The 12662-nt window shown below is 40.2% G+C and overlaps 1 protein-coding gene across 4 annotated transcripts in view; it reads right to left on the bottom strand.

Moving 5' to 3' along the window:
- Positions 1-12662, bottom strand: part of MET (MET proto-oncogene, receptor tyrosine kinase) — a 96530-nt gene that overhangs the window by 39581 nt on the left and 44287 nt on the right. For all 4 annotated transcript variants that reach the window (XM_083698920.1, XM_083698917.1, XM_083698919.1 and 1 more), the window contains exons 4-5: positions 5548-5673; positions 3279-3452 (exon numbers count right to left, since the gene is read on the bottom strand). In XM_083698920.1, coding sequence (XP_083555046.1) covers positions 3279-3452; positions 5548-5673 — 300 coding nt within the window. The remainder of the gene's footprint in view (positions 1-3278; positions 3453-5547; positions 5674-12662) is intronic.

Below are 12662 nucleotides of genomic sequence, written 5' to 3'. Positions count from 1 at the left end.
GTATCACTTAGCATATTTTAACCACACTGTTCCTTTAAAACCCTCATATATATGGATGGATTTACGGATTCTATTGCAAATGCCACACAAAGCAGGTTATCTTTGATTTGATAGTACCAGCAAAAAGCCTCAAACACACGGTTCTTCCCTAGATTTAATGTGCATGGGTGTAAAGCAATAGGCCAAAGATGAATAATCTATTTTTTTATTTTTAGTAGTAATGCCAACCGTCATGGTCTACCAAAGCATGAAATCTCCCTTAGCAGCTAGCAACCATAAAGATTTAGGTTCTCAGCTGCATTATTTTTCTTCCTTTTAGAAATAAGTTCCACAAACTCACATATGCTGTGGCACAAGCTATTAGGATATTTCATCATTTATCACTGCCAGAGAATAATATTTATTGCATTTTTTTTAAAAAAAATAATATATTCAGCACATGAACTTGAGCTTTATATCAATCCAATTGCACTCTGAGAATTTTTCAGCATTCACAAACTTTATGCAAAATTTTTCCTGAGTAAGTACAGTGGACTTGATTTAAAGAATTGCTATACAGTATTCATGAAACATTCCCCCCTAATGGCTTCCTTACTCAACAGATACCTTTAAAAACATCTCCTGCATGTAAAAATAACATGACTATACCAAGCATGCCTGCATTTTGTCATAAAAACCCAAATTACACATGATGGCTTTGAACAATTTCATACTAACCTCACAGACTAATGATAGCATGACATCTCAGTCACACGAAGTCCTCTTACCCTCGCCCTGGCAGAGGTAAGGGGCCTTAATGTAGTTTTAAATGTGATTTACATTCACTCTAAGGCCGTTTTACACTACGTGAAGTGCATAAAAGGCCTAATGTAACTATGAATCAGACTTCATAATTTAAAAATTATTTAGGGCCTGCTTTCCACCCCATTTAAGCCATGTGCACTTGCTTAAAGTGATTGTAAAAGCTTCCCCCTTTCAGAGAAGACAGATTTGCCTTCATGTTGTGCATCTATACATAACTGTAGGGTGCAAGGATTGTTCACTGGTCCTTCCTGAATTCACAACTGAGTTCTAATCCATTACAAAAGTTGCATTTACCACTATCCTGCTATGTCTTGTCACCATAGGCTTTTTCTCTTTTGCTTCAACACAGATTACAACAGTTTGATAAGGTACAAATTTGACACAGATTCGTTTTCTGTGTCGGGCTTGACTTGGATGCTATTTTAAGCACTTTTAAAAGCAAAACAGAAGTATGTTCAGTAGTTCAAAGGCTCCACTATTTATGCATTTATCCATCTAAAAACACCAATAGCAGTGAGCAGCAGAGACAAATATATCGAGTGAACGGTTGGTGTGTTTACGTGTGGGATTACAAGTGGCATGGCCGCTCTGTAAAACTAGACCTTCATAATTATGTCACACTTAATGCAAAATGATTTGGTTAAATGCAGAGGCAGCCTGTACAAATCTTGCAATGACCATAGCTAACTGAAAACAGCAATGGGCTACTAAGCTCTTTTCTCATTTGTGTAATTTAACTCTTGCTCACACTTTCCGCATTCATGAATATTTTTTAACGGAAAGCAGCTTCTAGAGAGGCTCCCTTTCCTAGGGGCCAATCTGCAGGCTGTCTCTTTACTTAATGGGCAACAATACACAACCCAAATGTGTCAACAGAATTGACAGCTCCGTTATAGGGCTTCCATTGGGAACAGGGCTCCGTTGAGCCAGCCTCAGTACTGAGGTTCAAAAAAGTTAAACAAAAATTTATTAAAGATCTTCTTGGTTCACAAAAAATGTGCATTGTTTCTCCCCCCCCTCCAAATCATAAAGTCTTTTTTACGTTTGATGTGAGACATTATACAGAGTAATGTGGTGGAAGAAGAATGAGGGGAAAGAGAAGGGGAAGAGAGAATTGTGGTGGTAATATTTAGTATGTTTGTGTGGTTTTATGCCAGTGTCACTTGAGTAGGTTCTCTATTCATTTATTGTTTGTTTGTGTGTGTTTGTGTGTGTACACATACATGCACAAACACACATATATGTATAAATACACACATACATATATATTTCTTGGTGGTGAGAGAGGTTGGGGAGGCAGGGCGTGGTTGGTTATCTTTAGTTGGCTGCAGTGAGGTTTGTTTGTGGGGTAGGGTGATTGTTGGGTCAGGTCAGCCATATTGGTCCATGCTTACTCGTGACAGGTCTCTCCAGTGTTTCTGGCTGCTGAGAGTAGGTAGATTATGAGCTCTTTATAGTGTGCATGGGCATTATTATCTTGGAAGATGTTTAGTAGGGCCAGTTCTGAGGTGACTTCTAACAGGTGTTTAGTTGTTTTGCTTTTTTGCTGTAGGACTGCTGTCTAGAAGTTGGATTTGGGGGCATTCCCACCACAAGTGGAGATACGTGCCTGTGGAGGTGCAGCCTCTCCAGCATTTTGGCGAGGTTCCTGGGCGTATCAGTGCCAGTTTCCATGGTGTTAGATATTTTTTTAAAAAATTAAACAGAAAAGAAAGCCACTCTATATTAATGACTCTTGTTACCAAGAATGAGGAAGTCACTTCATTATGAGAAATCTAAAGTGAGAAAGATTCACCAACGTTCAAATCCTAAATTGGTATGCAAAATAACTCTGGGAGTCATTCAGCATGTTCACACCTGACTTATTCCCATATTGATGCCGAAAGCCATAATTAGTTCACATAAATGAAAACTCTAACATGGTAAGTTGTCCCAGGGCAAAGTATGGAAAAGCCACCTGTCACGCTTTACCCATTTTACTGGGATTTTTGTCCAGGCAAAACTTGACAAAGGCCTTCTCTCAATTTCTGTATTTTACCCTAACGGGGAAATAAAAGTTTGGAGGGTAGAGATTCCATTTAGAAACATGGCGGGAGGGCAGGAAGAGAGGATTAATCCTCTCCTCAATGCTGTAGCCCCAAATGTAATTTGAGAGAGACTGAAAATGCTTTTTTCCTTCAGGCAGGGAAAAGCCCCACTGAAGAGATTTTCTGTTGGTGTGCCATAGTGTAAGAACATCTTATTTAAATCATTGGAGGGCATGTTTTAACTTGTGAAAAGGAAATCACAGAAGTGATACTTCATGTGTCCCACTGCAGTAGTTTTTTTTCTAGATCCTTCCAACCCACTCCCTGCTTGTTCTCTGGAAAGCTTTTCTCCAAAAAGGTAACGAGAGTTTGCCCACAATTGTATACACTTATCATTACACCAGTCTCCATTACACAGGGATTAATGAAAGAAAAAGATAGCTTTACCTGAGAAATTTTGGGTGCACATGTTTCCTGTGTCCAGCTTCCTACAGTGCACTCAGATGACCGCACGCACTGGTCACCACACCAGCCGCAATTCATGAAGGAAGGCAGTCGAAGACACTGGCTACAGGTATTGACGTGAGAGCACCCTGGTCCAATTAGTGGGATCTTTGTTATCTAGTGACAGGAAAGTTACATGAAAACCACCCCAAAACTGTATAGGTTAGTAGACAATGTATACACAGCTGAGGAGCCAGAAACACTTTTAAGTTACCCTGCCAATGATATGGCTGTTAACTTTTACAATATAGGCAGGCTCATATTCTTCAATAAACACTGAAAGCACGACCCATCAGAAGACTGATGGATCGCAGAAAGGGAAGGGATTCTCTTGCTGCACACTATATGTAGGGCTGCTTATCCATGCTAGGTATATCAGTAAATCTAAACCACAACACATGAGAAGTATCCCTGTGTGTTCACGCACCCCTCCAAAAAATCATTTGTTAAGTCTTTTTACTCGCTTCTTTTTCACCTCTAGAGTAATTGATCATGCAAGAAGCAGAAGGCATACTTGAAAGCAGCATTGAGTTGCTGTCTTAAAATAGGGGATTAAAAATGTGTTGAGGCCATTGCTTGAACAGACTGGGGTTGTTGTGGCTGTTATTTTTCAAGAACCTGAATCCATACCTTCAAGCACAGCTTTGGGTAATGTATGCTTGATTATAAAGGCCAACTCCTAGTCTAGTTTTAAACGGCTAATGATGGCTAATTTGCCTCTCCTGTAAGGCAGGAATAATGCTACTTTCCTAGTCAGTGTCAATTAATTGGTGCCTGTAGAATTCCTAAAAGGATGGGGCGAACAACTATCAAGAATGATGAATTACACTAACATTTCTTCGCTTTAAACTCTCTTTCCAATAATAGAATATGTTTAATACCATTTAAGCTCAATACATTATCAACAAAGGTCATTCGAAACACCATTCTTTTACTTAAGTCATTGTGTATTTTTCTTCACAACAGCTTGCACTAAAGAAAAAGGAAAGGTGTCAGCCCTACATTTACATTACTTTTCTTTTACTGGTTTTCCTCACAGGTCTTCTGCTCAAACAATTCCCTATATTCATTTACTTGACTTCTTAATGCAAAAATAAAAATAAGAAATCAAAGAAGCAAATAATGCACACAAGATTATGGAAAGGCTGCAAGGCGAACTCATTAGAACCTCAAAGTGTGCATTAAACAAGTTTAACCAATGTGGACTTTTGCAAAAGTGACTCTTAAATTGGTTTTTGCATTTCCACCTTTGTATTCAAATGTAAGAATGTGTTTATACTGGGCCTCTTTTATTCTTTCTATTCCAGAATACAATGGCAGTATAACCTGTGGAAATGCCTTAAACCTGGACATAATTAGTTGGGGTTCAGATCCCAGCTGAGCCGCATAAAATGTGCTGGGTAAAATGGCTGCGGTTGAGGCTGTAGCTAGTCACACAATGGTAAGGCAGCAGCCCCTGCTTTGTGCAGCATGTTTCCTCACAGCTGAAAAAACAATAACACAGAGAGAGCTTTCCTCCCTATGGATATCTATGGAATGATGTCTCCACTGACTTGCATGGGATGGGAGAAGATGCATCCCTGAAAAATGGTTAGTGAGGGGGATAAACCGCTCCCGGCCAAGAACCCTTAGGGCAACAGGCTCTTTGTCAGTGAGTGGGCATTTCCTCCCAGAAGCTGATTTGGAGGGTACAAGCTTTCTCGCTCTGCCCATGAAATTACATGGTCGGATTCGACTAGACTTAACCGTCCAGGGGTCCTTTGCCTTTACCATGGAACACAAGGGGGCAAAGTTGCAACCTCCTCCAAATGGGTAGTGGGGAGAGGCTTTAAGAGCCTGGCAAGCTCCTTGTTGTGACTTTGTGGGTTCTGCTGTGCCTTTGGGGTGCATTATTTGGGGTACCAGCTTACACAACTGATGGACTGTATAATGATAATAGGAGGAATCCTTATACAGTGGTACCTCAGGTTACAAACACTTCGGATTACAAACTCCGCTAACCTGGAAGTAGTACCTCGGGTTGAGAACTTTGCCCTAGGATGAGAACGGAAATTGAGTGGCAGCAGCAGTAGGAGGCCCCATTAGTGAAAGTGCGCCTCAGGTTAACAATGGTTTTGGGTTAAAAGCAGACCTCTGGAATGAATTAAGTTTGTAACCCGAAGTACCACTATATAAAGGTATCCCTAGAACCAAAAGATTATGAAATATTTACCCTATTCCCGGTGACCACCAGAATATAACCATCATCGCCTGGCAAATTCTTAATTAGAGAAACAGGATGGTGATCCAGTTGGAAATTTACATACGGTTCATAGTGTTCTGAACGAGAAATCACTATCTGAAAAAGAAAAATTTTAGAAAGCAAACAATTTATATTCATATTGTGCAGTATTCCTGATCTACAATTATAGTTCCATTTGGGGGCGGGGATACAAATACCAACCCATTATAAATGCACTAAGAACCAATGAGAAAATAGCTTAAAATCAACAATGTTTTGAAGACAATAGAGGTCAACATTTCTGCAAAAAATAATAATAATATTAAAGTTGTATCACTTTTGGGAAACAAAAGACTTTAGACTGACAGCAATGAATTCTAAAAGTAACCCTAGACACTGAATTTTGGACCAGTTGGAAGTTTCTGAGTTGCCTTCAAGGGCAGCCCCATATAAAATGCATTGCAACAATCCAGTCTGGAAGTTACTAGAGCATCGAGTACCATGTCCAAATCATCTCTGTCCGAAAGGGGCAGCAGTTAGTGAACCAGCTGGAACTGGAAATAACCACTCCCAGACACAAAGGCCACCTGTCCTTCAACTGACAATGTTGGATCCAGGAGTACCCCCAACCTACGAACCTGCTCCTTCCAGGGGGATACAACCCCATCCAGAACAGTCTATGTTCCCACCTTCTGGACCAAGGAACTTGAAACACATAACACCTGTCCTTTCAGGATGCAATTTCAGGTTGTTGGCCCACATCCAAACACTTGTCTTGCACCTCAAGCCACCTCTCCTGATTCTGGGTGTCATCCACATATGGGTGACACTTCACTCCAAAACTTCTGATGACAGCTCCCAGCAGTTTCCTATAGATGTTAAATAGCATTGGGGACAAGATGGAACAGTTTGCCACCCCTTAAAATGCACAGAAATACTGTTTTAGCTTTGTGCAGCTTAGTGTGTATGAGGCTAACCAAAACTGGCATGTAGAAGTCTTATTTTTAGATAAAGGTTAATAGCTATTACAGGGTGAAATAGTGTTCTCTTAAAAGTCAACTGTGGCAGAGTTGAATTCCTCAAGTAAAAAATTCTATGAATTCCGAGTTATCATCTTTGAATTACTTTGAAATAAACTTTTAAAAGACCAGTGCTGTAGCTATTCTCAGAGGGGTGGAATCCAATGGCTTAAAAATAAATAAAAAATAGCTTCCTTGCCACATTTATGGGCAAATCTAAGTACAATTTTGTGGTCATCATCTGGCTGTGCGGAAGAAGCAAAAACTCAGTGGAGATGTATAGTTTAAGCGGCATGCAACTTTGACCCAGTGTTTCAGACATAGTTTGGTTTTACAACCAGGAGAAAGCGTGAAACACACACACACACACACACACACACACACACGAATAAACTGCAAAGCTGCGTGAAAAAAGAGATTAATGTTGGTATTAGGGAGAGGTAAATCCACAGCTGCAAATACCTTTATAATGGATCATTAGCTGTGTTTTCTCTTGAATGCCCACTGCTACAAAATGCCAAGAATGCTTCCTCTTATTGCCAAATGTTATTTCTTGATTGAGCATGCATTAACCCTCGAATTGCTTCTAAGATGCACCTTCAAAACAATGCCAGAACCATTTGGTCCTGTTTCCATGGTTCTAGAGAGCTGGCCAGTACTTCAGCAAGGATCCATTATCACTGAAACTGAACACCACAGCAAGTAAACAAGCTTTGTTCTGGCAATCCAGGCTGAAGACATTCCTTACTACTAGTAAAAGTCGCAAGTGCTATAAACTCATTATTACCTTCACTATGTTGAGGCCATTGCCACAACCTCTGAAATGCATTTTAGGGAAGCTGTTATAAGGGCTCATCCCTAAGGGCCTGTGTCGCATTTTCTAGGCACAGATCTGGGATTTCCAGGTCAGTGTCTGAATGGTGGTGTTTGTTTTTTTTTTGTCCTAGCATTTTCCCTGGGAAATCCTGCATTTTACTGCTGGATCGGAGAAAACAGCACCAAGTTGAATTTAATAATTTTCTTCTGAAGACCAATTGGTCAAAACATGTCATATTAGGCTTTGACCTGAACTGAGGTCAATTTGTTACTGTACCATCACTGCAATCATCTATTTTGACTACATTTTCATATTTTCAGGTTGGATTAAAGTTTTGCTTTCTTTCCCTATAATAATTAGAAGCATTTCACGTTTTTTATTCTCACCAATGGGTTTAGTTTTGTTGGTTACATGTAGCGTATTTGCTTTATTAATTATTATATTTATATGCCACTTTTCCTCCAAGGAGCTCAACATGGCATATGGAGTTCTCTCCCCTCCCCATTTTATTCTCACAATGAGGTAGGTTGGGCTGAGACAATGTGACTGGCCCAGTGTCACCCAGTGAGATTCATGACAGGAATCTAAACCTAGATCTCTCTAAAAAAAGGTAAAGGTAAAAGACTCCTGGACAGTTAAGCCCAGTCAAAGGCAACTATGGGGTTGTGGTGCTCATTTTGCGTTCAGGCCAAGGGAGCCAGTGTTTATCCACAGACAGCTTTCCGGGTCACGTGGCCAGCATGACTAAAGGGCTTTTGGGGCAACAGAACACCATGACAGAAACCATAGCACAGGGAAACGCCGTTTACCTTCCCACCACAGCTATATCTATTTATCTGCCTGCACTGGTGTGCTTTCAAACTGCTAGGTTGGCAGGAGCTGGGACAGAGCAATGGGAGCTCACCCCGACGTGGGGAAACGAACCACCGACCTTCCGATCGGCAAGCCCAAGAGGCTCAGTGGTTTAGACCACAGCTCCACCTGCGTCCCTGATCTCTCTACACCACAATGACTATTAACCTTTCCTGAATTGTATAAACAAGACCTTGACAAGCATCCATCCCAAAAAAGTTTAGCTTCATTCTCCCCCCCCCCCCCCCCGAGTAAATACTATAGTGCACTTTGAGCCAAGAAATACAGATCAAACTTTTCTGATTAAATGGCTGAGTTAGATTTATAATGCTGGCTCTGCTGATAGATGGATTTTAACATTAAAATATAATCACATATGAATGTGTAGTGGCTTTCTACAGCAACTCAGGATATTTCAGTAATTGCTGTCTATGGCGATGGCAAGTACTGAATATACAAGATCAAGAGATTAATGTCTCATTTATACTGGAAGTGAGTATTCAGATTGAAGTACATGGCTACCAGATAAATTCAGTCAAGCATTTCTTTTTCACACTACCAATTGATCCCAATACAGTCAGAAGTCTCAACTACCAGTTAAATGACACCCAAGTCTGCATATTAAGACTGTAATTATTTCTGTGAAAATGAATGCAGTAACTTTTTTTTTTTATCACAGTGGGGGATCAGCGTTGGTGCCTATTAAAGCTGTGTTATTCAGTATGCATCTCAAAGACGATTTCTCCAAAACCAGGAGGCTTGCTTGAAACTAAACCAAGTTCTGCCTTATTATTTTTCTACGGCTGTCTGGCAGGTGTAAGCTGTCATCCAGAACAGAAATGCCCAAAGCCAACTTTGCTGTATTTTCACATCATTTTCAGCCTACCCTTGTAAAAAGAGCATGTAAGTATCTTTAAAATACTGTATAACATTTTAATTCATTGAGTATGATAGAGGTTTAAATATACTTTTCCCAAAAAACTGGAAGCATTTTTGCTTGGTTTGATGGGAGAAGAAATTGCAAAGGTAGATCAAAGATTATTTATGTATGCCACAACAGCGGCCAGAACTTTATATATATAATATTATAATAATTCATTATTTATATCCCGCCCATCTGGCTGAGTTTCCCCAGCCACTCTAGGTGGATTCCAATTGAGTGTTAAAAACAATACAGCATTAAATATTAAAAACTTCTCTAAACAGGGCTGCCTTCAGATGTCTTTTAAAAATAGGATAGCTGCTTATTTCCTTGACACCTGATGGGAGGGCGTTCTGCATGGTGGGTGCCCAAAGGTGGAAATTACAGGAATTACCAACAATTGAGGAGTGGCAGATGAAGATGATGGACTATGTGGAGTTGGCCAAGCTGACTGGTAGGATCCGGAACCAAGGCAACCAGAAATTTATTTGGTATTTGAATGATCATTGTAAAAATGTGAAGACACTCACAGGATTGAAATAAATCTTGCAATGAAATGTAAAAATAGTATCTGACCATGGAGAAGAGAGGACTTTAAGTATAAAGAAGGACAGAAACTGACAGTTAAAGTGTGCATACAATCTATTTGGAAATAAAAAAACCAGTTGAAGGGATGGAGGGAAGTCATGAGCTTGGCTGATCAAAAAGTATATGACTTGTTATTGCAATGTTGGTATATTTTATGTTTAAAAAAGAAAATAATAAAAAATTATATATAGATAGTGAGATAGAGATATAGTATAATAGATGCACTTTGGAGGCTCTCACCTTTTCCATTTTAACAAGGAATTATCTCAAAACAATTGCTTGGTTTCCCTACCACATACCTTTAAACCTGTTGGATTGCTCGATACCCCACTTACTTGAACTAACTTTGCCACCACTGGGTTGAATCCAATACTGCCCACTCAGTAGAAGCAAGGCTCTTTGATCCAGAAGAAGCTTCCATCAGTGGGAACTTCTGATGACATTAATACCCTTGTATCAGTATGCAAAGGCCAGTGATATTAGTTTGTATTATTGTTGTTGCTGCATTTATATCCCACCTTTTTCTCCAAGGAGTTTGAGGTGGTACACATGGTTTCCCCGCTCCTCAAACATCCCTGTGAGATATGGTAGGTTAAGAGGCAGCAACTGGTCCAAGGTCAACCAGTGAGCTCCCTGCCCAAGTAGGGACTTGAACCCTAGTTTCCTAAGTCCTAGTCCAACACTCTAACCATTACACCACACTGGCTCTCCAAGATCGACAGCAATAAATTGTGTATAACCTTGTAAAAAATAGATTCTGGTTTATGAAGCCATAGTGAGTACCACGGACACATGCACTTCCCTTTCTCCTCCTCTTCTTCCATGGCGTGCCAGGTCTGGCATAGTTAGCCGGAAATTCAGAGTTTCCGGTTATATCCAAACTGGGGAACCATGGCTTAATGTTGGTTAAAAGAACAAGGTTGTAGAACAGAATCTGACCGACATTAACTGGAGTCCCCCAGTTCAGACATAACAGGGAACTCTTGGTTTCATGCAACTCATGATCTCCATGATAAAACCTGGACATGGTGGAAATAAAGAGAAGTACATGGCTATGTTTAACACTGTTAAACATGTTTATAAACCATGGTTTATAAAGCGTGGGTTAGTGGCCTAATGTTGTTGTTGTTTAGTCGTTAAGTCGTGTCCGACTCTTCGTGACCCCATAGACCAGAGCACACCAGGCACTCCTGTCTTCCACTGCCTCCAGCAGTTTGGTCAAACTCATGCTGGTAGCTTCGAGAACACTGTCCAACCATCTCGTCCTCTGTCATCCCCTTCTCCTTGTGCCCTCAAATGTAGCCTGGCTTATTGTGGGAATTTTTGTATCAGACTAACCAGCTGGAAAAAGGGTTCAAGGTGTCTATTTCTGGTGCAAGTCATCATATTTCTATAACTTCCATAAACCATGCTCAACTTTCACCCACTGATAATATAGCTTTATGTCCATAATATTGCTAGTTGTGACAGCATCATTCTTTCTAACCAAACCACTGCTGAGAAATACCCAATTCACTTTGCACCCAACAGCTGTAGTTAAAGGCTGCATTCCCAGCCACACATCAAAAACAGTCACAACAGTAAGAGGCAGAAACAGCTGCAAACTCTTGGGTTGGGGGGAGGAGAAAAACTTGCAGAGAGATTGTCATCCAGCTTTCAGAGGAAGTAAAGCCATTTTTCTTTCTTTTCTCATGCGTGACAGCTGTCTTAGCAGGAAAAAAAATTATTAGCAGTCTGTTTTGTAACAGAAACTCAACATTATTTAATGAACTCTGAAATCAAGGATATTCAGGGACCAACACAAAGTTTAACACTTTGGTGTAGCCAAAACAATGTGTTTGACTGGGCTGCAAGTTCTCCAGTAGAGCAAGATTATCCTCTTCTCCCCATATCATTACTCTCTTTAAAAGAGGGGGAAAGGCTAAGATTTTTATCTGCACTCTAAAGACAAAATCCATTTCCAAGTCTAATACTTAATTGCCTGAAGTAGTTAGGATGATAAACTCTACACTTTCTTCTCAGCTGATAAAGTGGTTTGATCTTCAAAATAAACTAGAAGACAGTAATTGAAAAGGATACCTGCTCAGTAGCTCAGTGTGTGTTACATTGCTGTATACAAGCCCTCAGGACCAATATAGAAAAACAGTAAGAGACAGAACCCAAGTTGGTTTTGTTTTGATTCAAACAGATGCATTAATCTTTGTTCAATCTGCCTGATTTGCAGGGAGCAGTGGGGGCAGTAAATATGTAATATTCTTTGGGGCCATGGCCAAAGCCACTTACATATTATATCATGGTCTGTTTGAATTTCCATGACCATACTCTATTTTTCTATGCAAATATTATGTATTTATTATTTTATTAATTCATGAATTGCCCTTCATATAAATCTCAAGGCAATTTACAGCCCTATAACAACAAAACAACTAAAAGCAGGTTTTAAAACAATGCAAAAATACAGCAACTAAATACTGTTATTATTTTTCAAAAGCCACTTTCTAGGTATCTGATGGAGCAAACAGAGGGTGGATAAGATTTGGGGGGGGGGGGAGAGCAGTCTCACAGTAGCCCAATGGATTGTCACGTATTTGATTATAATCATTGAACTATGTGCTATCTGAACTACATACCACCCCCTATCTGGAAAGGGATTGCCTAACTAATATTGTCTATGTTCTGGTAACCTACAGGTTAGATTACTTCAGTGTAGGGCTGCCTCTGAATACAGTTTGGAAACTTCAGCTGGTGCAGAATTCAGCAGCCAGGTTGTTCAGTGGGGATGGTTGTTGAGGTATATTTACATGATGCAAGGAGACTGATCTGGACTTTTACATTTAGCCAACCAGGCAGCTAGCATCGCAAAAGTGCATCCCACCCCTGGTCCCTCAGCTTCTGACCTGGCCAGAGC

This window comes from Podarcis gaigeae, assembly GCF_964106915.1.
Source record: "Podarcis gaigeae genome assembly, chromosome: 10".
Taxonomy (NCBI): domain Eukaryota; kingdom Metazoa; phylum Chordata; class Lepidosauria; order Squamata; family Lacertidae; genus Podarcis; species Podarcis gaigeae.
Note: the sequence above shows the minus strand (reverse complement) of the source record. Positions and strands in the feature narration are given on the sequence as shown.